Consider the following 26,136-nt stretch of genomic DNA (forward strand, 5'->3'; position numbering starts at 1 on the left):
TAACACGTTCAGAACAAGTCAGCCTAGACAAAAAAAAAAAACCTTAATCCACAAATAAGCTCCGGCTCTAACCCCAACAAATTCTGGAATACTGTCAACAAACTGTCACACCTGGGAAACCCCCTGCTCCAAACCCCTCCCCTACACCTCCACTGTATAAATTGCTACACTTCTTAACACCTTCTTCATTGACCCCATTCAAAAATTAACTAAAAAAGGCATAAATACCAACCCCTCCATCTCTCCCATCACTTCTTCTCCATCAACCTCCTTAACACTTAAACCCATCCCCACTTCCTATATCAGATCTCTGCTCATTAAACTCAAGGCGTGTTCCCCTTCTTTTGATAACCTACCTCCTGTCTTCCTTAAACTTGAAGCAAAATCTGTTGCATATCCCAACTCCATACTTATCAAAAGATCAGTCCAAGAAAACATAGTCCTTGAAATCTGGAAAAAAAATCTTTGCTGTTCTTATGCATAAAAAAGGTAACTCTGCTGACTCTTATAATTTCAGACCTGTTGGTATCTTTTCCCCTCTTTTCAAAGATTCTTGAAAAATGTATTCATAAACAGCTCATTGCTAATCTACTTTATGAAAATCTGCTTACCCCTACCCAACATGATTTTCGCCCCAACCGCAGTACAGCCACAGCACTAATATCTTTTATACTTAGAATCTCTACATCTTGTGACCACAGTAAACTAGTCTCATATCTTTTCCTTGACTTCTCTAAAGCATTTGACACCGTTTCCCACAACCTACTTCTGTCCAAACTATCTAACCTTAATCTAGCCAACTGTAGTCTGTGCTGGTTCTCTGGCTACCTCTCTAACAGAACTCAGGCTGTGAAATGGATGTTTGCATCTTCCCCTTGCCTCACAGTCTCTACCAGGGTTCCCTGAAGCTCCGTCCTTGGTCCCCTTCTATTAAACATCTTCATTAATAACCTCTCTCAAGCCTGTCCTCACTACTCTCTAATACCATATGCTGACGACTCCACAATAATTTCCACTTCTGACAAACTACCCCGCCTTTACACAAGAATCTCTCCACTCAGCTGAAAAATGGCTAAATTCCAATCAACTCCTTCTTAACCCAAACAAAACTAAGCTCCTACTCTTCCTTCCCAAATCTTTCCAACACCTCAAATACACCTTCACTGTCACCTCACTAAACAACACAATTATCATGGTCAAATCCCACACCAAGCTCTTAGGGCTTATAATCGATCAACTTAAATTCTGTCTACATATTCAAAACTGCATAAAAAAGACAGTACAAAAACTGCCTACTTTATATAAATAAAAAAATTCCTGACAAATGAAGCCAAACTCTCTCTGGCGCAAGCCTGCCTTCTACCCACCCTACTGTATTCGGCACCTGTCCTCACTAACCTCCAAGCAAATCTTTTGACTGAAAATAAAACAAACTATATACCAGCCTCTAGGTGAAACAAAGTAAAAAATCACATAAATCACCAAAAAATGAGGTACCACAAGGAGCTCCGTACAAAAGGACTTTAATTTTCACTGAAATCCAATTGGATGTGAGATAGGAAATTCACCCCGGGATCATGTCAGTCACCCTGCTAGACAGGGGTCCAGAGAAGTAAATATTGTGGGAAGAAATATCCAGGGAATTGTTATGGCTAGGCTTGTATAGGCCCTAGGGCTGATAGCCTAGTACCAACCTATAAAAAGCAAATGCTAAAAATCCACAGTGTTGCTCAGATTAAGCGCTTTCGACCTTCAAAAAGACCTTCATCAGAACTAAAGAAAACTTGTAATGTAAACCTGTTTTAAATCCTATCTAATTAAATAGTGGCCAATCAACAAGTGTACTTCATCCAAGACAATGCAATGTGAAAACTTCCAGTTGCTTTCATGCAATGCTTTCACATTAAAGGTGCATTTACATAGGTTAAAACACCAGAAAAAGGCTACGTTTTGAAAAATATGTATACATTATACATATTTTTTCTATACATGTAATAAAAGAAAAGACAGTGCATACTTTTTCATTTTCACCTGTCACACACACTTTTTCTCTGTAAAATAACTTTATAATTAACTGCTGCATTCAGCCCAGGTGTGTTACAAGCATTGAACAAGACTTGCCACCAGAATTCTCTGTAGTTTAACTCAACCTTTCTGTCTCCACTATAACTCACTGGAATGTGGTCTGTAACTGCAAAATAAAACTTGGTGTGCCTTTCCTGCAAAGACATGTGCCTAACCAAGGCATTATCCATGTTTTTATTTTTAATGGCATAATAATGCTCATACATCCTATTTTTCAACTGCCTCTTAATCTTGCCAAGGTAAAAAAACTGTGCCCCCCACACCCCCCTAACTATATATATATCAACTCCAGGGTCGCACAACATTGGGGAGGGGGGGCAAATCCCTAAGTGCCTTGAATACTGGTTGTCGACCAAATGAACGTCGATCAAATGGTCTGTCGATCTTATGAAGTAGACCCGTATATATATATATATATATATATATATATATATATATATATATATATATATATATATATATCCGCCCAGGAGGAGATGGCAGAAGGACCTGTTTTGCCAGGGATGGCCTGCATCTGTCTCCCCAAGGTTTTTGTGTATTAGCTAAATCCTTATCCACCCTCATGAGTGCCTTTTTTAGACAGTGTTAGTCTTCAAAAGGTGCCAACTTAAAACAAAACTTTGATAATGTAAAAGTAGTGATGCTCAGAGCTAGGAGCCTCAACAAAAAGCACTTCACTCCCTACAGGCACAACATGCTCTAGGATGCATTGATATATATATATATATATATATATATATATATATATATATCTCGTCACGGAGACTTCGTTCAAGATCACGGAGAACACCCCATCAGTGAAGGGTTTCAGCACTTACTATGGTTAAGACACATCACACATGATGAATTGATTAGAGGCTGCAGCATCTATATAGTCATAAAACTTTCACCTCCAGGCTCTTTAAACAGGATAATGAACTGGAACTCTCCACATCCAACTTGCTATTAACAAAAAGCCCTTGTCACATCATAGCTAACAGTAAAACCCCCTCTATGCCCCCCTTTGGCCCATTTCCCCAACTTGACTAAGCATTAGGCCAAACACCATTCTTCTAGGGGACTTCAACTACACATCATGAACTGGGAGACTTGCACAATCCCCCCAACCCTTTATGCCCAGAGATTTCTGGACTTCATAAATACAAACTCTCTGGACCAGTTTGTCTGCACCCCACCTAGGGGAGACAGAATCCTGGACTTGGTCTTCTCCAGTGTGGGACAGCAGCGTGCCACACCAACTGTAACTTCCTCCCTAGTCAAATCAGACAATAAAACAGTCACATTTACAATAAGACTGAAACCAGAGGCATTTTCAGATACCTCCGTATTCAGAGCTGATGAGAAGGCTAACCTGCTAAAACTGAGTGGTGTTCTGGCTGAATTCTACATCCCCCTCCAACATGAAGAACCCGTCACCCCACTGCGTATGTGAAATCCTTTACCACCAAATTCTTTGTACATGTCAGTAGCTGCATAGATTCATCTGCCTCCCTCCGACGTAAATACAGTGCTAAATTTAAATATAAACCCCTCTGGTGGAACCCAAATGTGAAAGAAAAAAACTCATTCAAGCAATAATAATGTAACTCAAGATGTCAAAAGCACTCTTGCTAAATTGAGCAAGGAACTCCAGCCCTTGATCAAATCAATCAAACCTAGATATGAAGTAAAAATAGCAACTCAGGCAAAAAATAACCATAAGGCCATCTTTAACTATGTTTGAAACATTAAAAACAATGCACAAAGCTAATAGTGTAATGATATCTCATGCTCAGACTCTGAGGGGTATAGCCAATTTACTAGTGGAGAAGTTTAACTGTAATTTCACCCCCTCTCTCCCATTAGGGTGGGGTTATGGCTGACCAGGTTTGCAGATGACTGTTAACTCTGTGCCATAATAAACTCTCCAAAGGACACCAAGAGCCTCCAAGTGGGCCTTTCCCAAGCAAATAGCTGGTGGTGTAACCACAAACTAAAACTAAATGCCAAAAAATGTATAATCTCCTTTGACTAGCATGACATCCTCAGTAGCTATCACACCGACAACATACCCCTGAAAATTAATCTAGTAGTTGGGGACCTGGGAACCCATTTGGAGAAACTGTCCTTCAATCACCTTGTATCCACTTTTGTTAAAAACTCCTTTTTCTTTGTACAACTTATTAATACAGCTATTGGAATATAGATCCATTGATGTGATCATTCTACTGTATTCCTCACTTATTAGGCCAATCATGCCCCTGTGGTATGTATCTGTCCAAGTGCTCAACACAACTTGAACAACCACATCACTTTCTCGCTAACTAAATCAAATGCCTAAATCTTAAAAAGACTCTTGGTATCATATGGGCTACTGAGGGGCAATCTGTGCCTTGTGTACAGAGCCTGAGTAGATCCCATCCCCTCAGATGTATTGCACATCAGTAAGTCTAGTTGTGGAGCAAACATCTGACAAGAGATCTTAATGTCTTCTACAACATAACTAGAACAAGTTATCGGGGTAGATATGTATCACAAAGAATATCAGTTGTTTGGAATTGTCTTCCTTTTCACATAAAACAAACTACTACTTTTACTGTAGTCAAATGTAATATGGCGAATAGATGGAAAACTGCAAATTCGCCCATGGTTTGGCATCCTTGTCCTTTGTGGATAGGGGTGGCATGCAAATTTTCTGCCCCGTTCTGGGTTATTTATACTTAAATTACAAGGATTAAAGAATTAATGGGAATGCAGGGCTGGGCTTTTAAAGATCCTCATGGTGCAGTAGCCTACTAGGTACCTATGAACCTATGCCCATCTCAGAGGTTTTGACCAGCTACATGGCTGACACCTGCTGGAAGCCAGCTGGCATTGCAAGCCTTTCATGGAGTTTGTAGCTCTGTAACTGTGTGTCTGTCTGTGTGTGTGTGTCTGTGACGGAGCATACCCATTCCACTGGGCCAGCAGGTACAGACCCTGCTTTCAGTAGTGCGCCTGTTTTGACCACCATATAATGGAGTGAGTTGCATGCAAACTCTCCAGCTTCTGCTGTGGTCCTTGGCTTTTGCCTGTATCTCTCAGTATCGTCAGACTGTGGGGTTGGAATAATGAAGAAGTAGGGGATGAGGGTTTGATGGTAACTGGAGAACATAGAAAGAAAGAAAATAAAATTGGAGGGGCATTCCTTTTCAATGTCTAACTCCCCCTCCCCACTCTTTTTTGCACAAGTGATATTACTGGTATGTTTAAATTATTTGTCAAATCTTTCAGCAAGCCATAGTTTTATTAACATTATTTCTCCACATTTCTTCCAAAGGACTGTAACATAATATTGTTTTAGCATGTCTTAAAGGTGTTTATTGATCATGTAACATTTCTTTTCTTAGCTAATAGGCAAGGTGTGTGTACAAGATTGACAGTAGGTAGGTTTTGCAAACTTCTTTATGTATGACTGAAACGGGGCAGATTTCCCTTTCTTTAGAGCAGTGCTCAGAATGAATATTTTATTATCTAGGGTTGTGGGGAAGCTCTGTAGTTGATTTGAATAATTTTAACTGATTTCATGCAAATGAGCATCTTTGTCCTGACCATATACTTTTTGACAAGGACATCCTTCTTCTTGCATCATTTACATTGATATTGAAGAGTTCGGCGACATAGTTGATGTGAAATGCAAAAGCACTTTTGAGTTTTAAGTCATTTTTTTGATTAAAAAGAAGTGTTTGTCTTGAATAGCCTTTTATTAACTGCTCATATCATAGGTTGGTACTAGGCTATCGGCCTAGCCATAACAATTCCCTGGTTATTTCTTCCCACACTATTTACTTCCCTGGACCCCTGTCTAGCAGGGCAACTGACGTGATTCCCGGGATGAATTTCCTTTCTCCCATCCAATCATCAAGGTTCTTTTTGAAGAGGGCCAAAGAGGCACTCTGCTTGACATGTATAGGCAGTCTATTCCAGAGTCTGGGGAGTCTCTGGGTCAGGAACGTATCCCTCCAGCATGTTTTGTTTATTGTGATGACAAGGTTTATATCCCTGGTGCATGTGGCTCTGAGGGATTGGGATTTCTTTGTGTAGCATGTCCAACAGCTCTGGGTTTGACATGGCCTTGTATGTTTAAGCAGAGATCACCTCTGAGTAGACGATATGCGACAGAGTATGCCTGGAGTTTTTTAAGGAAGTCAGCATAGGGCATCTGCTTTAGGCCTGTGATTCTTTTAGTGAGGTATTTCTGCGGCCTTTCCAGTTGTTGCAGATGTCTTGAGAAGTACATACCAAATGGGGGCGTTGTATTCTATAATGGGTCTAATGAGGGATGAGTACAGTGGAACAATGATCTCTCTTTTTCTGGATGAAAAGCCCTTAGTGATGAGGTGTGCCAGATAGAAAGATTTCCTGACTATTGCAGCGATGTGGTTATTGAAGGTGAGATCGCTGTCCACCTGTGTCCCTAAGTCTCTTATTACACTTTCGGTGTTTAGTGTACTGCCACCTATGTGGTAATTCACGGATACGTGTTTTTTCCCAAAGGGGATAACTATACAATGTTAAGTTGTCAATCTCGCCTTCATTCTTGCTGGATGGGTTCAGAGCCGATCCTCGGCTCCGACTCGGCCACTTACTAAAGCTCAAGAGCTTATTTTACCGGCTTGAGGCAACCCTATATCCCATGATGCTAGGCGATAACTCCCCAGATCTCATTTGCCGCTTTCGCTTGCGAGGTGCGTATTTTTGCCGGCTCCTGGTAAGTCTTTTGAATACATAGTTTTCAGTCACCCTTTTTGGTTAGTTTTTCACCCAGTTGTTTTTTAGTAGTTAACGACTACTTTTAATCTATTCCTGTTAATACCTTCCCTTTTTTTCCCCTTATACCCCCCCCTCCACTCTTAGGTTAGGCCTTAAACCTGCCCTTTTCCTAATTATTATTAGGGATCCTGTGGAGCGTTTGGGTGTGTCAGTATCCCAATTAATATCTTTATTGTTTTTTTTTTGAGTGTTTTGTGTGTGTGTGTGTGTGTGTGTGTGTGTGTGTGTGTGTGTGTGTGTGTGTGTGTGTGTGTGTGTGTTTCTCTTCTTTTTGTGCTCCCTTGACACTGTTATGTCGAAGGAACCAAAGGAAACTAAGGTCTCAGGCTTTAAGAAGTGTGACTTGTGCTGTCAGAAAATGTCTCTGACAGACGGTCACACTTCTTGTGTTTACTGCCTGGGACCCCTGCACCTGCAGGACTCTTGTTCTGTGTGTCATGCATTCAGTCCAAGAGTCCTGCAGGAGCACAGGAACAAACTAATATTGAGGGGCTTGTTAAAGCCCTAGGGCTCCCCGACTAAGTCTGTGTCGGGGAGGACTTCGAAACCAGCAAAACCGTCGGCTCCGAGTACTAAGCCTTCGGCTGCTGGCTCTTTGTGCCTAGATCGGCTCCGGCTGGAACCGATCCCTCTGAGTCACAGATTCCTGTCTCGGCCCCACTCGGAGCCGATACCTCTGAGTCTAGGCATTCACGGTCGGCTCCGGCTGGAGCCGGCGTGTCTTCGGCTCCTTTGGCTCCATCCATATCTAAGAAGAGGTCACGATCCCCTTCGTTGGAGTCCATCCATTCGGCTCCGAGATCCCCCCTGCTCTCGGAGCGGAGCCATCGGAGCCGATCTTCTCAGTCGTCCAGGCTTTCAGACCACAACCTTGAGAGAAAGTGGTAAGTAGGTTGTTAAAGTCTCAGGCATTGGCCCAAATGATCTGTAGCCCTTCTCATCAGACGGTAGCTATTACGACTCCACCTATTTTTCCTCCTTCGACTCTCCCTCTGAGTTCGGAGCTGGAGTTCCTCGGAGCCGTGACTGTTGTGGCGTCGGAGCTGATACCACCCCCTTCGGCTCCTTAGTCTTCCACTCCGATCTCCTCCTTGATGCCTTCATTGGACGGATCCCGGTGCCTAGTCTCTCTCGTCGGCTCCGAGGGGGCGAGTGGCATCGGACCATTGTCCGACCCCATTCTCCCTCTCGGAGCGTCGGCGCTGGTGAGCTCGGCCCCAACGGCCTCGGAGCCTTCCCTGTCGGTGCGGCCTGGGGTTCCTACCTCTTCGGAGCGGGAGCCCTCTGGCCTTTCTGATAGGGGAGCCTTCGAGGTGATGAGTGTACTAGCCCCAGGGCATAGTCAGTGGTCAGCTCCATCAGCTCCTCCCACTAAAGTGCCTGCTGATGTCTCTTCCCACTCTCTTGCTCCCGGACCCAGAGATCCAACGCCTCAGGTTTCCCCACTGGGAATATCTTCCTCTTCCGAGGCTTCTCCTGACCTGTCAGCGGAGCCTCCGCGTAAGAGGACATGTAAGAGGAAGCATGTGGACTCCCCTGAGTCCATTACATCTGACACCAACTTGGATGAGTCTGAGGGATCCCCAAAGTCCCCCTCTGAGGATGTCTCTTTCTCAGACATCCTAGAAATCCTAAAGCAGAGGGGGAACTGGTCTTCCCTTAATCCTTCCGAGGACGAGTCGGTGTACCTGGAGGCGTTTGGTTCTCGACCCTCCACCTCCTGGGTGTCTCCTCCTTTCGACCCCCTTATGGAAGTAGTGGCTCGGAAGGCGTGGTCTGCCCCGGATTCGGTGGAACCCACCCCTCGGAGACCATCTAAATTCATCACAGCACCAGTTGACAAACAATTCTTAACAAAAGATGTACCGGCAGATGCCATGGTGGTGGCGGCAGCCACCAAGAAGGAACTAGCTGATCCTTCTGTACCTATCCATCCTCCTAATAAGGATTCTAGGACCATGGATAGGTACGGTAAGCGGATGTTTTCTTCAGCGACCTTTGCCATGCGGTCGCTGAATTACTTGTCACTTCACCCGCCTTCAGAGAGATATTCTCGAAGAGTTGGGAGAAGTCTTACAGGATCCGTCAGCTGCTGGGTCCCAGGATAAAATAAACTCACAGCTTGGAACCCTAAACTCGATTGTTAACTCCTTCATGCGTCTAATTTCATATGCAGCCGATGGCGCGAGTAGGGCCGCGGGCACAGAAGTGGCCTTAAGGCGTCACGCCTGGATGCGGCTGTGTAATTTCGCGGACCCTTTCAAGGCGACCTCAAGTGAAAGACACCTTGACCAGATGCGAACAAGATGGCAAGACTCTTTCTGCCGTAGGAGTCAGTTTCTCCACCCCTTCAAGACCATACCCTAAGGGTCAGAAGGGTGGGAAAATGTGGTTCCGCAAATCTCAAGGAGTCACGCCTGACGCAAGAGATCAGTTTACCCCAGAGGCAGAGGGGGTAACAACAACAGACGCCGCCCTAGGGGCAGAGGGGGTCCGCAGAACCAGGGTAGCAGGGAGCCTCTCTCTGACAAACCCTTTCAGCATCCCTGAGATGTTGCCCGATTGTCCACCTTCGGAGGCAGTCGGGGGAAGATTGTCACTGTACCCAAAAGCCTGGCTTTCCCTTACTCAAGACAAATGGGTACAGTCGATCATATCCGAGGGTTACAAAATTCCCTTTATCCAAACCTCAATTCAGCAAAAGAGAACCCTTCCAGACGTTCCACCCGGTCTAAGGGAACTAGCAGTACCAGAGATATCAAAACTGCTAGCAAAAAGAGCCATCCAGCCAGTCCCAGCAGACCAACTAGGATCCGGAATCTACTCAAGGTTCTTTTTGGTACCGAAAAAGACAGGGGACTGGAGACCAATATTAGATCTCAGCAAACTAAACAAGTTTGTAAAGAGAACAAGAGTCCGGATGGTCACGCTACAGTCCATTCTACCCTTTCTGGGCAAGGACAATTGGATGTGCTCCGTGGACCTTCAGGATGTGTACTATCACATCAAAATTCACAGGCGCTCCAGAAGGTTTCTCCGCTTTCGGCTGGGGGCCAGTCGCTACCAATTCAGAGCCCTGCCCTTTGGTCTCCGTACAGCCCCCAGAGTGTTCACCAAATGTATGGCAGTGGTTACGGCTCACCTGAGACGGCAAGGATTCCAGGTGTTTCCATATCTAGACGACTGGTTCCTCACTGCCACCACCAGGCATCAACTTCTCCAAGCCAGAGCTTACACCATTCACATTTGCAGAGGACTAGGAATCTCTATAAATTTTGAAAAGTCTGCCTTGTCAGTCTATTACCTTTATAGGTGCCAACTTGGACACCGTACAACTTTCAGCAAAGTTAACAGATCAAAGGGTCTTAAATATTCAAAACCATGTCCATGTTCTTCTTCAGAGCGACAAAATTCAGGCCAGGTATGTCCTGAAAGTATTGGGTCTTATGGCGGCTGCCATAACACTTCTTCCTCTTGCACGTTTTTACATGCATCTTCTACAGTGGATGCTTTTCGCTCAGTGGTCCTTTCAGCAACTCCCTATGCACCACAAGATCATGATAACTCCAACTTGCAAAAGTCATCTGTCCTGGTGGATATTGTCCCCTCAAGTCCATCAAGGCAGACCCTTTGTTCCTCCTCCCCTGGTCGCCACGGTGACATCGGATGCCTCCCTGATCGGGGGGGGGGGGGGCATTTTCAGGCAGGATGGTCCATGGCACTTGGCAACCTTTCGAACGCCACCTGCACATAAATGTCCTAGAGATGAGAGCAGTGCTTGTAACGTTGCAAGCCCTCCACGGCTCTCTTCCCCTGGGAAATATTGCAATCCAAACGGACAATATGTCCGTAGTGTGGTTTATCAACAAGCAAGGCGGAACCAAGTTCTATCCCCTGTGTCGAGAGGCACTCAGACTTTGGCAATGGGCAATCTCCTCTCAGCGGTTTCTGATAGCAACGCATATCCCCGGGAAGTTCAACATCATAGCGGACAGGTTGAGCAGAGCTATACTCATGCCACACGAGTGGTCTCTCAAACAATGGCGGAAGAGATTTTTCAGAAGTGGGGCCTTCCTTGCTGCGATCTTTTTGCTACACCCCAAAACAGCAAATGCCCCGACTTCTTCACCCTCTTCCCCCTTCCAGGCCATCCCCTCAGAGACGCTCTAGTCCAAGATTGGCCTCGGGGACTTCTCTATGCTTTTCCACCCTTTCCTCTAATCCCACAAGTAATTCAGAAAGCAACCGCCTTGAGAGCCAAGTTGATTCTCATTGCCCCTTATTGGCCTCGACAGATATGGTTTCCGTTCCTACATCGTTATCTTTTGGTACAGCCTTGGCATCTGGACCCAGCTCCAGATCTGTTGACCCATCAGTCGGGTCAACTGCACCAATCCCTACATTCTCTGCTTGGTTGCTACACTTCCGTCTTTACCCAGGATTCCTATGATTTCTAATCCCGTCCGGGATATCATAGTAGCTTCCCTTAAATCTTCCACCAGAAGGATTTACACTAGTAAATGGAAACGTTTCTCCTTCTGGGCAAAGGCAAGGAATATAGATCCCTTTAGTGCCCCAATTCATTAGTCTTAGACTTCCTAGCTGAAATTTTTCATTCAGGGTCTTCTGCCTCTACAGTAAAAGTTCAATTGGCAGCCATATTGAATTTTCATATAGGCTTATCGGACCACAACATCATGTCCCATAAGCTTTGCAAAGCTTTCCTTAAAGGTGTATTTTTACTTAAGCCTCCGATCAAAGACCCTCCACCTCAGTGGGATCTTAATTTAGTCTTAATATCCTTGATTCTTCCCCCCTTTGAACCTGCGGTCTCCTGTTCATTGAAATTTCTTTCCTGGAAGACACTCTTCCTAGTCGCCATTACTTCTGCTAGGAGAGTATCTGAGCTTCACGCCCTCTGCATTCGTCCTCCCTACTTAATCTTCCATAAAGACAGAGTTTCCCTAAGAACTAATCCATCCTTCTTACCCAAGATGGCTTCACAGACGAATTTAAATCAATCAATTGATCTCCCAGTTTTTTTCCCAAACTATACTAATAGAGTGGAGCAAAAGCTACATTATCTAGAATGTTCACCGCCAGCTCTGATACTATTTGGATAGAACCAAACAAATAAGGAAGTCTTATCAACTGTTTTTATCGTATGCAGAAAATAAGAAAGGCCTTCCTGTATCTAAGGTAACCCTATCTAGGTGGCTGTCTTCTGTGATTACATCTATTTATCAACTCAGAGGCAGAGAATTAACTTCTAAGCCAAAATCCCATTCAATTAGAGCACTAGCTACATCTACAGCTTTTCAAGCTAGACTACCAATAGACACTATCTGTGTGGCAGCCACATGGGCCTCTCCTCATACCTTTGTTTTGCATTACAAATTGGACATGGCCTCCAGGGACAGAGCAAAATTTGGTTCCACCGCTCTCAAGAGTCTGTTCCAATGAGCCACCCAGGATGAAGGTGCTAGGGACGCGGTCCCATCCAGCAAGAATGAAGGCGAGATTGACAACTTAACATTGAGAAGTTATGTACCTACCATAACGTTCCATGTTAGTTGTCTTCTCTCGCCTTCTTTCTTAAATCCCACCATCCCCCTAGCCTGGACAGACCGAGAAGATCTTCCCTTCTTTGAAGGGTCCTTATATTCCCTTGTTTCACCATCTAGGTGTCCTAGGATATATATAGTGTACATAATGATCTTTGGGTTTTTATCCCTCTTCCTCCTCCTTTCCAGTTGGAGGATTTTGTTTTATTGGCCTATGCTAGGTTTTTCAGCTTCCAAATGAGATCTGGGGAGTTATCGCCTAGCATCATGGGATATAGGGTTTCCTCGAGCTGGTAAAATAAGCTCTCGAGCTTTAGTAAGTGGCCGAGTCGGAGCCGAGGATCGGCTCCCAACCCATCCAGCAAGAAAGAAGGCGAGAGAAGACAACTAACATGGAACGTTATGGTAGGTACATAACGTCTCATTTCTTGGCATTGAGCTTGAGCCCATGGCATTGGCACCAAGCATCTGTTTCTGTAAGGCCCTTTTGTAGAGTATCAACATCATTTGGGGATTCAGTAATGGCTCCCAGTTTGCAGTCATCTGCGAACTTTGTTAGCCAGAGTCCCTTAGTGTTGGCCTGTACTTCAGAGAAGTAGATGCCAAACAAGAGAGGTCCCAGGACTGAACCCTGAGGTACTCCACTTGTCACTTTTCTGGAGCTGGATTTGGAGTCCGCTACTTTTACAGTGTGGGTTCTGTCAGTAAGCCAGTTGGCAACCCATCGAGTGACGTAGGGATTAATGCCCATCTTAGTAAGTTTATCTATGATTCCAGAGTGGGGGATGGTGTCAAAGGTGGTGTCAAAGGCCTTGGTGAGGTCCAGATAGGCTGTGTGGACTGTCTTACCCTCGTCCACAGCTCTGGAGACTGATTTGAAGAAGTCAGTCAGGTTCAGGAGACAAGATCGGCCCTTCACGAACCCAAACTGGGTGGGGTCCAGTGTTTTAAGGTTGCCAATGTCTTTGTTTATAAGTTCCATGATAATACATTCCATGGCCTTGCAGATTAGGCTCGTCAGACTGATGGGGCAGTAGTTCCCGGGATCCAAGGTGGATCCCCCATTGTGGAGTGGGATAACTGTAGCTGTGCGCCACTCAATGGGCATGAAGCTTGAGGTGAGGGTATGGTTAAACATGACACTTAGGTGAGGTGCCAGTTCATTTTGTAGTTCATGTAGTACACAGCCCGGGATGTCATCTGGTCCCATGGATGCTGTATTATTAGCTTTGGAGAGTACGTTTTTTTACCTGTGTGGCCGTTATTACTGGAAATTGGCAATCTTCCGGTATTGAGATGGGCCATTTAGGGGGTGAGATGGGGGTGAAGTTGGCACTGAATCGATCTGCCAGGATATTGGCAATATCCTTGGGATCAGTATATTTAATGCCATTCTGTTGTAGCATTGCCATTTAGATTCTTGACATAGTTATAGAATGCCTTGTGGTTGCCTTTGGAATCTTTGGCAATTTTATTTTCGTAACTAGCTTTGGAGGATTTTATGAGTGATCTCAGCTTTTTACTGAGGCTGCTAAGGGAGTTTTTTGCATCCTGGGATTTTCCTCTTTTCTGCAACAGTTTCTTCCTTTTGTTGTAAAATTTGTTATGGCAGGGGACCACCAGATTGGCTTCCTTTTTTTGGAGGTGAACATCTTGGTTCTGTTTTGGATGGCACAATTCATGCAGGAGTGGATGTGCTCGTACAGTGCCTTAGTGTAAGACTCAGCAGTCAAACTTTCAGTTCCTGTCTGCATGGGTGTCATGAAGTTTGTAACTTCTGACTTGAGTAGCATGAAGTTGGCTTTGGAGAAGTTTTTTATGGCAGTTTCCTTACTGGGGGGTGGGATTTGGATGTTAAGGGTGATTAGCTTATGGCCTGACCTGACCAACGAGGGGGTGACCATAGGTGTGGAGCATCGATTTCACATCTTGGTAATGACCAGGTCTAGGATATTGGAGCCCCTGGTGGGACTATGGATTAGTTGATCCAGGGCATTGGAATTTATGAATTCCAAGAACCGTTGGGCAAAGGTATTGGTACATGAGTAGTTTTCCCAGTTAATGGCAGGGTAGTTGAAATCACCCAGTATTAGGTTGTTTGGTTGTATATTAATATTTTCCAGTATGTTTAGAAAGGTGTAGTTGAGAATCTTGGGGCATGGTGGGAGATCTGTAGCAAGCTACAGTTTGGATTGCAGTCTTACCTAGTGTTAGTTGCACCTGGAGAATTTCAGTCGCATTGTGTTGTGCAACTAACCTGGTGGTGTGAATATCCTTGGTGAATATGGACACTTCTCCACCTTTAGTGTTTCGATCCTGATTTGGTGGCCGAAAAGTGTGGTAAGAGTTGCAGCCTGGTATTGCAGGGGTGCTCTCTGGAGCCTTGAACCAGGTCTCAGTTACTGCACAGATATCGATGTTCTCCATTTTTAGGAGTGCTGAGAGAGAGTGCATTTTGAGGTTTAGACTTCTAGCATTGAGTACCATTATCTTCAGATTTTGCATGCTTGTACCTGTTATGATGGTGGTTTTGTCCTTTGAACTTTGCCTAAAAAAGGCACTATAGGGGTGGCAAGAGCCTTAGCTAACCATATCCTGTCTTGCAAAACTATTTAGTAATATTAGGAATGCATTTTACATTTCACTATCACCATTACAGTGTGTACATGTTTGTACATGTGTGTGACCACAGTGTAATTTCTGAAACAATAAAGCTACTGCACCCCTTTTATTCATTTATTGAAAGCAGACTCAGATTGAGTGCATGGGAGTTATTTTTTTATATCAAAAGTTGCTGACATGAGTTGTACTTTTGATCCCAGTCCTTCTACTGCCATTGTTTTAATACTGCTGTATTGTTTCGGAGGCTTTTCCAAGTTTACTGTCCTGACCGCTCAGGTGATAGAAGAGTTTTGTATTCTCAAGTGAAATTTTTTTTTTTCTTTGCCCAGATAATGCTTCCCTCCATGTAAACATTTGTATTGTAAGCTACTTTTGCATTTATCTTAAATTTCACTGTGAATATGTATGTATTGATGATATCCATTTTTTTAAATCAGGTGCGAACTCGTTTCCCTCCAGAGCCTAATGGAATTTTGCATGTGGGTCATGCTAAGGCAATCAACTTCAACTTTGGCTATGCAAAGGTAAGAAGCGATTGGTAAAATTGTATCCCTTGGTATTCAATAATGCCATGTTTAATTGGAACTGAACACGCTTGTGTTATTGATGAATAAAAGTTGCATCTAAACAGCGTGTCTTGATACCTTTGTAGTTATTTTGTTGTAACAATGTCCTCTGTCTCTGATTGTTTAGATCCTCCTGCATTAGTGTACCATCTGCTGACTGACAAAGAATGACTTGATAGCTTATTATTGCAGAAACCAAGTCCATTTGGCAGTAAAATCCATTTATTTCAGCTTGGTTTGCCTTTCCTATGGACTGTTAGACCAATGTGGAGAGGACTACTTTATTTCCTTTATAGTCAGTATTATACAGTGTTTTGATGGGGTTTGCTTATAAGGGGGGGGGGGGACACTGTATCGTGTGGTATACAACTTAATTGAAGCCACATATGCAGACACATGTTGAGAGTCCTAAAGTCATTGTTTTTCATGGAATAAGGTCTGCTTTAGACACTTTGCAGTTTGGTCTAGTATATTATTGCCACTTTTTCTTGTTTTGTGGTTCTTTTTTTTTTTTTTTTTTTTTCGTTCACAGCAGGCATGTTTATTTTTGGTATGAATTTAGTAGTGTAGTCTTGCCATCATTATGTAGACCTTATGCCAAACAATGTGCTTTACTATAATGTCTAAAAGTCTACTTCTGAGGCAGTCTGAACTGTGGTTATATACCATACTTTAACTGAAGTCTGCCATTGATAACAAGAGCATTTAGTGGTAATTTCTTTGTCGCACTTACCTGTCAATCTGAACTACTAGCAACAGATTTGTATTTAGTTTTCCATGCTGTGCAGTAAAGTGAGTGTCACCGCTTGTGCATTTGGTTACTCCAGCAATGCTCCCCTCCCACCCTCAATTACCTAGCCATCCCCAGCTCATCTACTTTATAAGTTCCTGTCTCCTCTGACAGCGACAACATACCCACACAGATCTTCCCATTAAAGTATATTTACAAGTATGCGGACTGCAGAACCCACCGAACAGCCAATAGAAGTCCAAACCCAGGTGTAAATAATAGTCGCATGGAATTCAAAAACCAAGGGTAAATTCACGTATAAAATCCACACGGAAATGCACGGATAAGCCAGGAAGCCAACTTTATTTTCTAAACATGAAGTTAAGCGCTTTTCGTCCCACTATGTTGTGGGACTTCTTCAGACAAACAAGAACAAACTTCTGAAAGCATTTAAATAATCAAATTGGCGCCAAACATAAGCACTGTATCCCAGCAACAGTAAACAATAACCAAACAGCTCCGTTATGTAATAGTATTTCAACCGTGTATAGTATTTAAAAGCTACTAAATATAAAATATGTTCTATATATTAAACTAAGAACATATGTTTAGATAAAAATTTATGTATAATGAACTAAAACCATGTGCTTAAATACAGTAAATAAACCTAATATAACTATATTATACTATTACGATCACATACAAGTAATGGTGCTACAAACACACCAAACCATGAATTCTTACTGATCGACTACATGGAATGAATCAAATTGATTTAATAAATAAAAACTAACAAATATTATTACTAATAAATCCACTATATATAATTTAATAAACACTAAAAAGGAATGAAGAGAATGAAATTCTAAAAAACAATGTGTGGATAAACAAACACGACAATGTGACAACTGTAGACATTCCTAGCAGTATTCATGAACTAGTATGCAGAAACTAATAATATTAAAAACTTATTACATCAATTTGTAAATAATACCTAAGATGATCTCATCTACGCAAACTTCTTAACTTAAGAATGGGCTAGAGAGAACAAATCCCATTTAATCTTGGTAAAACACTGGCATTGCAACGAAGTTGCCAATATAATTCCAGGACTTCAAGTAATACTTGATCTGGGCCCGTCTCTCCCATCTGAAACGATGGTATCAATTGCTCTAAATGAGAATGTATGGTTAATGTTTTCTAATGATGTGTTTTGCTAATGCATTGTCTTTTTTTTTCCTGATAGCATATAAATGCTCGTAGACACGCTCACATAATTTTCTATCTGTTTTGCCAATATAAAAGGCAGGACATAATTTGCACTGGGCTAAATAAATCACTCCTTTCAACTGGCAATTAAATTTTATTTTATGTATCACGTTCCTGATGGTGAGCAATTCACCTGTAGCCATGTGTATACAAATGTACACGTTACATTGGAACATTCCTTTTCTGAGAAATGATGTTTTTGTATCACTTTGTATTATCTGTTTAAGATTCCTACCTCTTTTACAGATGATTTTTGGTTTAGGTGGTAATTTATTACTTAGATCATTATCTAATTTAATCATGTTCCAGTTTTTATTGATAATGAAAAATAATAGTATCACTAGCAAAACTAAAAGGGGTGATGAAAGCCAAATTACTAGGAGGGGTGTGAGTATTACTTGTTTCTACTGTTTGGTATTGGTTCGTACCAAGAATTGGAAGATAGAGGCCTGTCTCGCTTTTATTTGTGACTTCTTTAACTAGTTGATCCAAAAGTTGTTGAGGGTAACCCCTACTAATAAACATTTCCTTTAATAATTGATATTCATCATGGAAGTGATCAGCTCTAGAAATCATACGAGCTGCCCGTACTAACTGTCCTTGATATGTGGGATGGTTGCTACTGTAATGGAGGAAAGTGTTGGAATAAGTTTCTTTCCTATATATTTTTGCATTGAAAACTTTATTATTGTAGTCTTTACGTACATCAGCATCTAAATACGTTATTCTATCCTGATTAAACATGTATGTAAAGTTTAAAAAATCAGTAATAGAATTGAAAAAAGAAATTAGTTCAGTAATCATGGCATCATTGCCTTCGATTAAAATGAAAATATCATCTAAAAATTGTATATAGTACTTGATTTTACTCATGATGTTAATATTCTTACCCAACACTTCCTGCTCCCAGTATGCCATAACCAAATTGGCAAAGCCCATGACCACACCTATTTTCTGCATGTAGATTTTGTGATCAAAAGTGAAATAGTTTTAAGACAAAACAATATCTAACATTTCTTCCACTAATTTAATTTCTATTTGGGGTGCATCATGTTTCCTCAAAATAAAGCTGACCCATTCTTATACCATCCTGATGAGGTATACAAGTGTATAGGTCTTTTACATCAACTGTTAGGAAGTTTAAATTATCCTCAAATTTTAGATTATTAATATTTTGAAGAAAAGACCAGGAATCTTTACATATAACTTTTTCTTTACGAACATATTTTTGAAGGACTATGTCAATCATTTTAGCACATGGATAGGTTATACTATTCCTGGCATGAACTAATGGTCTCATAGGTGGATCCACTAGTGATTTATGATTTTTTGGGATGCCAAAAAGTATAGGTAATCTAGGTGTCAGCATTGTGAAATAATTTAATGTTGTCATATCTATCCTGCCTTCAGTAAAGAAATCATTGAACAAAGATCTTCTAGTATTATATGATTGATGAAGTTGATTTCTAGAGGTTTCCTCGTATGCTACGTTAAGTATTTGTAACATTTTACTAAAGTACTGCTGTTGAGTCATAATGATCAGCCCTCCACCTTTATCCGGTTGTAAAAATCTCATTACTGTCTCCTTTAATGTCTGTAATGCCTTTCTTTCCAACATTGTGATGTTGGAATGTGTGTTGGTCCTAGTTAAATTGGCATGTAACATATTTCTCAAATCATTTTCACAAATTTTCTCAAAAAAGTTTAAAGTAGGATGCATTGGTGGTATAAATGTACTAGCTATATGCAAATTATCATCACCTGTGAGCTCACTAGCAAAAAACATTTTTAGATTTAATCTTCTCAAAAATAACTTCAAGTCAATAATAGTTTGAACCGTATCTGCTCTATTACTAGGAACAAAGGTAGAACCACGAGTAAGTAATTCAATAACAATTGGTTCTACTGTTACAGTACTGTAATTAAAACATTTTAAATCTCCAGTCGAATTGTACAGTATGTTGGGATGTTCAAGCCAGTCAGTACTTACCTCCCCCTCTTCCCTCGTATATTGGAGTAATTCATGTTGGAATAGACCCATACACTTGTATACCTCATCAGTATGGTATAGAATGGGTCAGCTTTATTTTGAGGAAACATGATGCACCCCAAACAGAAATTAAATTAGTGGAAGAAATGTTAGATATTGTTTTGTCTTACAACTATTTCACTTTTGATCACAAAATCTACCTGCAGAAAATAGGTGTGGCCATGGGCTCCCCCCTGTGGGGGAAGCTTTGCCAATTTGGTCCTGGCATACTGGGAGCAGGAAGTGTTGGGTAAGAATATTAACATCATGAGTAAAATCAAGTACTATACACGATTTTTAGATATTTTCATTTTAATCGAAGGCAATGATGCCATGATTACTGAACTAACTTCTTTTTTCAATTCTAGTACTGATTTTTTAAACTTTACGTACACATTTAATCAGGATAGAATAACGTATTTAGACATTGATTTACGTAAATACTACAATAATAAAGTTTTCTATGCAAAAATATATAGGAAAGAAACTTATTCCAACACTTTCCTCCATTACAGTAGCAACCATCCCACATATCAAAAGAAATCTGTTGTAAAAGGACAGTTAGTACGGGCAGCTCCTATGATTTCTAGAGCTGATCACTTCCATGATGAATGTCAATTATTAAAGGGAATGTTTAATTAGTAGGGGTTACCCTCTACAACTTTTGGATCAACTAGTTAAAGAAGTCACAAATAAAAGAGAGAGAGGCCTCTATCTTCCAATTCTTGGTACAAACCAATACCAAACAGTAGAAACAAGTGATACTCACACCCCTCCTACTAATTTGGCTTTCATCACCCCTTTTAGTTCTGATAGTGATACTATTACTTTTCATTATCAATAAAAACTGGAACATGATTAAATTAGATAATGATATAAGTAATAAATTACCACCCAAACCAAAAATCATCTGGAAAAGAGGTAGGAATCTTAAACAGATAATACAAAGTGATACAAAAACATCATTTCTCAGAAAAGGAATGTTCCAATGTAACATGTGTAAATATTGTATACACATGGCTACAGGTGAATCGTTCACCATCAGGAACGTGATACATAAAGTAAAACACAAATTTAATTGCCAATCGAAAGGAGTGATTTATTTACCCAGTGCAAATTATGTCCTGCCTTTTATATTGGCAAAACAGATAGAAATTACGTGAGCGTGTCTACGAGCATTTATATGCTATCAGGAAAAATAAGTTAGACAATGCATTAGCAAAACACATTATAGAAAACATTAACCATACATTCTCATTTAGAGCAATTGATACCATTGTTTCAGATGGGAGAGACAGCCCATATCAAGTATTACTTGAAGTCCTGGAATTATATTGGCAACTTCGTTGCAATGCCAGTGTTTCGCCAGGATTAAATGAGATTTGTTCTCTCTATCCCATTCTTAAGTTAAGAAGTTTGCATAGATGAGATCATCTTGGGTATTATTTACAAATTGATGTAATAAGTTTTTAATATTATTAGTTTCTGCATACTAGTTCATGAATACTGCTAGGAATGTCTACAGTTGTCACATTGTCGTGTTTGTTTAATTATTGCATAATTATTTGTTTCAATCAGATTTCCGTAAACATCTTGTAATGTATACTAGATATTTAGATGATATATTTATCATCTGGGACCAAGACAAAGATATGTTAAAAACTTTTTTGGAGTATATAGACACTACAGTAAAGTTTCTAAGATTCACACATCATGTTCATGATGAAAAAATCAATTATTTGGATGTAGATATAATATACAACAAAGAAACAAATATTTTAAAAACACAAATACATAGAAAGCCCACTTTTTCTAATGCATACTTGCATTTTGATAGCTGGCACCCTGACCATCAGAAAAAAGCTATTATTAAAGGGCAGATGGTCAGGGCAGCCAGAATGGTAAGTGAAGAGCAGGACTTTATAGAAGAATTAAATTATATAATGCAACTATTTATGAATAGAGGATATCCAGAACAGTTTTGTGTTAAAATATACAATGAAGTAAAAAATAAAAGACAAAACGGAATTTATACCGCAATATTAAAAACTGGTTCCTTGAATAAATTAACATTGGGTAATAAAGGAACTTTAGAGAAAGATTATTATAATAACGTACCATTGTATATTATTAATTACAATGATTGTTTTAGAGAAATAGAGAGTATAATAAAGAAAAATTGGGACTTCTTTGTGAATGATAAAATTGGGAGACAATTTTTTCAAGGTCCAATAAAATTTGTATACAAAAAGAGTCCATCTCTTAAAAATATATTAGAAAACAAAGGAAAAACTGACAAATATAACAACAGAAGTAAAGGCAATTTTAAATGTGGAACATGTAGCACATGTAGTCACATATATTGTTCAGGTACAGAAACAATGATCAATGGCTGTAATATTAGGATACATGGGCATTATAATTGTTTAACAACAAATGTAGTATATATAGCTTTATGTCAACTATGTAAAGCCTTTTATGTCAGGAAAACAAAAAGGCAGTTCAGAGAGCGGATCAAAGAACATCTTTTGGATATACAACATCATAAGAGTACTAATGCCTTAGCGAGACATATTATTTAAAATAATGACCACAAATTCAAATTTATGGTCATTAATCAAATTAAATATGATCCACAAGGAAAGATAACTACGTACCATTTGGATATGGAGGAATTAAAATGGCAGATAAGTCTGAATTCATGTATTCCACCAGGTATAAATGAATATATGACTATCATGCCATTATTGAAACTGAATAGAGTATATGGCAAATAGATAAGGCATTAAAAATAATATCAAAAGAATACATATATATACATATATTCATTATATATTTATTATTTTTATAAAACTGTTAACATATAAAAATTGATTAAAGTTATATTATTTAGTTATTATTTATTAATTATCAAGTTTTAATTTTGAAAGTGTGGGTTACAGTGAATTGGATTGTATACCAATTCGATTATATATACTATATAATATATATATTACATAACATTACAACAGTAAATATAATAATACTTGTCAGCATTGTTATTAAAATATGCTTGGTTCAATTTAGTTGTATTTATGGTATTATGTAATTTATATTATAATACCATTTTGTATTACCATACCTTTAGTATACTGTTAAAAATCCATATATATATCAAATATTAAATATATAAGACATAGTTGGATGAGGGATTATATTGTGAATTATATACATATACATATTTTTTAATTTTAACACTACAACATACATACATTATATATGTTATACAAAATAAAAGGGTTCAATAGATGTAAAACGCAAAGTAAAGTATATTTATTATTTTATGAATAGGTATAGTCGATTAAATGTATATTTATATAGTAGTTTTTAACATAATATACACACATACATTTTCATTGGAGTACATATATATAGTCGGTTCAAGTTGGCAATGTTTTTAATGATATGAAATGTTCTTGAATGAGCCATATCCCTTTTAAGAACTCATTATTGTAAATTAAGGACATCAATTAAGTAATTATTTAATATGCAGTATTGTATAAATATCTTGGGTTGAAACAGTAGTATGTATTCTGAAGAAGTTCGTATGGACGAAACCTAGGTCAATAAAGAAGTTGGAACGTGTGGTGGCTTTTCGTTGGGTTGTTCCAGTATTACAAGAATATAATTTCAATAATTTTGGGTTTGCTTTCATCTCCTTATTGGCATCGGCTACATCTTGCTGTTTTACAATACTGCTAGGAATGTCTACAGTTGTCACATTGTCGTGTTTGTTTATCCACACATTGTTTTTTAGAATTTCATTCTCTTCATTCTTTTTTAGTGTTTATTAAATTATATATATAGTGGATTTATTAGTAATAATATTTGTTAATTTTTATTAAGTCAATTCGATTCATTCCATGTAGTCGATCAGTAAGAATTCATGGTTTGATGTGTTTGTAGCACCATTATTTGTATGTGATCGTAATAGTATAATAGTTATATTAGGTTTATTTACTGTATTTAAACACATGGTTTTAGTTCATTATACATACATTTTTATCTAAACACATGTTCTTAGTTTAACATATATAACACATTTCATATTTAGTAGCTTTTAAATACTATACAAGGTTGGAATACTATTACATAACGGAGCTGTTTGGTTATTGTTTACTGTTGCTGGGATACAGCGCTTATGTTTGGCGCCAATTTGATTTAAATGCTTTCAGAAGTTTGTTCTTGTTCGTCTGAAGAAGTCCCACAACATAGTGGGACGTAAAACGCTTAACTTCATGTTTAGAAAATAAAGTTGGCTTCTTGGTTTATCCGTGCATTTCCGTGTGGATTTTATACCTGGATTTTATACGTGAATTTACCCTTGGTTTTTGAATTCCGTGTGACTATTATTTACACCTGGGTTTGGACTTCTGTTGGCTGTTCGGTGGGTTCTGCAGTCCGCAAGTTTGTGTTTTTCTCCAGTTTCTGGTTTTTATTCGTTTGTAGTATATTTACAAGTATTGTATAAAAGACTAATAACTTCATTCTTCCTGAACTGCCACATTAGATGAACTTCAACAAACACTGGTTAAATAGTCTTGTATACTGTTGACTATATCTAAAACATATATAGTCCACTCAGGCAAGTTGATCTCCCCTCGACATCCACTGATCACCTTAAATACTACCATCAGTAATCAATAATCCTCCAGTAAAACACTGTAAATTTCTCATCACACTTAATGTTTCTGACCTTTTAATATACTCTCCTTTCAGGCAGTTGCTTCTTTGTTACTCGTATTGGCATTGTCTGCATCTTACCACAACCCTACCTGACACAAATTTCATGCACATACACCTACCTTACATCCATCACATGCACACAGAGCAACTATGTACATCTCCTAAGCTGTTTTCCTTTTCCCCAATACATTTTAACTACCAGTATGGCTTGCCCAGTCCAAAGAGACAGTGTCCATGCCTGCTAACTGATTTTCCATTACTTCTTCCAGCAATATAATCCTGGATAATATCATAAATACCAAACTCTTTGGCGTTACCCTGGACAGTAAATTAAAATTTAACCTGATTTTTCTGATGTCATAAACAAAACTCATCAGATAATAGGTACCTTATACAGAATCAAAACCTATCTCTCAGAACAAGCCTGTAAGGCTACAGCTAATGCATACCTCCTGCCAAGTCTACATTAACCTTCGTACTACTCAGTAACAAAGACTAGAGCAATGCTACAACAAAATAAAAAACATGTCTCCAATCTCCATAGCAGAACTAACTGGATGGAATTTCCCAGCTATCTTCAATACCAACTGAAGGTTGCCCACTTTACCCTGCACCAACCATCCAAATGTCCTTCCTTAATCTCGTTGATGAAGTGGTACTGTCTCACAAGAGAACCCAGTTGTAAAGATTTGTACCTTGCCAAACAGGACAAGGCCTGAAATGCACATGGTGAAGCCTTGTACTCGTGTACTGTGGCTAAAGTCTGGAACCAGTTGCCATCTGCCATTAGATAACCTCTAACTCAAAACAGTTTCAAAAAATATCTCCACACTCTTCTTAAGTCTAAAGGCTGCTACTGTTCTTCTCTCCTTTTTAGTCAGTTGTTCCCCCAAAATACTTCCTTCTCTTAAACTGCAGAGTTACTCTTCTCATCAATATCTCTAAAATTTGGTTCTTTTCATAAGTGTTGATGTGAATCCTTAACCCTTTCTTTTCTGTATCCTTGATCATGCAGATTAATAATGCATTCTCCCCTCTCCCACTATTACACGTAATCCTTTAGATTTTTACAGGTTTAGTATGGATCTCTGTCAATATTTAGATCTCTCTGCCTTTCTCTTCTTGTACTCCTGTTCCCACTGTTGTACATTTGTGTGCCCTAACTACTTCCGCTGCTGCTGTCCCACTTTTTATTACTTTTCCTTCACTGACAACTACTACTTGTCATATTCACCTAGACGCCTAGTCTGTGTTTAATCTGTGTTCACTGTAGTTCAAATATTGTTTGTATTCACAGAGGATCTGTTATAATCTCTTTGTATGTTTTTCTCTCACTAAATATGTTTTCATAGGAAATTACTAGGCTATTGACCCTGAGGCCCTTATAAGCCTAGCCAAGAATTTAGCCCATGTTCCAGCAAGCCAGCACCCTATACCACTGTCAAGCAGGGACATGGGTGGAATCCCAGGAGTGTATTTTCTGTTCCCCATCCAGTTATCCAGGTTGTGCTTAAAAAGGTTTAATGAGGTACTCTGCTTTATGTGGAGAGGAGTCTAATCCACAAAAGAGGGAGTCCCTGGAACCAAAATCTGTTCCGCCAGTAAGTCCTATTGATGGCACAGACCAGGTTGAGGTCATGCGTGCGGGTTACTCTAGTGGAGCTTGACTTGCAGATATGCAGCAGTCCCATCAGGGCGGGGTCTGAGATTGCTTTGTATGCTAGACAGAGGTCACCTCTGAGGAGTCTGTAGGAG

At 39.9% G+C, this 26,136-nt stretch overlaps 1 protein-coding gene across 1 annotated transcript in view; it reads left to right on the top strand.

The window, feature by feature from the left end:
• The window catches only part of QARS1 (glutaminyl-tRNA synthetase 1), a 1,547,311-nt gene that overhangs the window by 922,314 nt on the left and 598,861 nt on the right, over nucleotides 1-26,136 (top strand). The window contains exon 10 of the mRNA XM_044078737.1: nucleotides 15,500-15,586. Within this exon, the coding sequence (XP_043934672.1) occupies nucleotides 15,500-15,586 (87 nt within the window). The remainder of the gene's footprint in view (nucleotides 1-15,499; nucleotides 15,587-26,136) is intronic.

This window comes from Protopterus annectens, chromosome 7.part1 (assembly GCF_019279795.1).
Source record: "Protopterus annectens isolate FY-2018-M chromosome 7.part1, PAN1.0, whole genome shotgun sequence".
NCBI classification, from domain to species: domain Eukaryota; kingdom Metazoa; phylum Chordata; order Ceratodontiformes; family Protopteridae; genus Protopterus; species Protopterus annectens.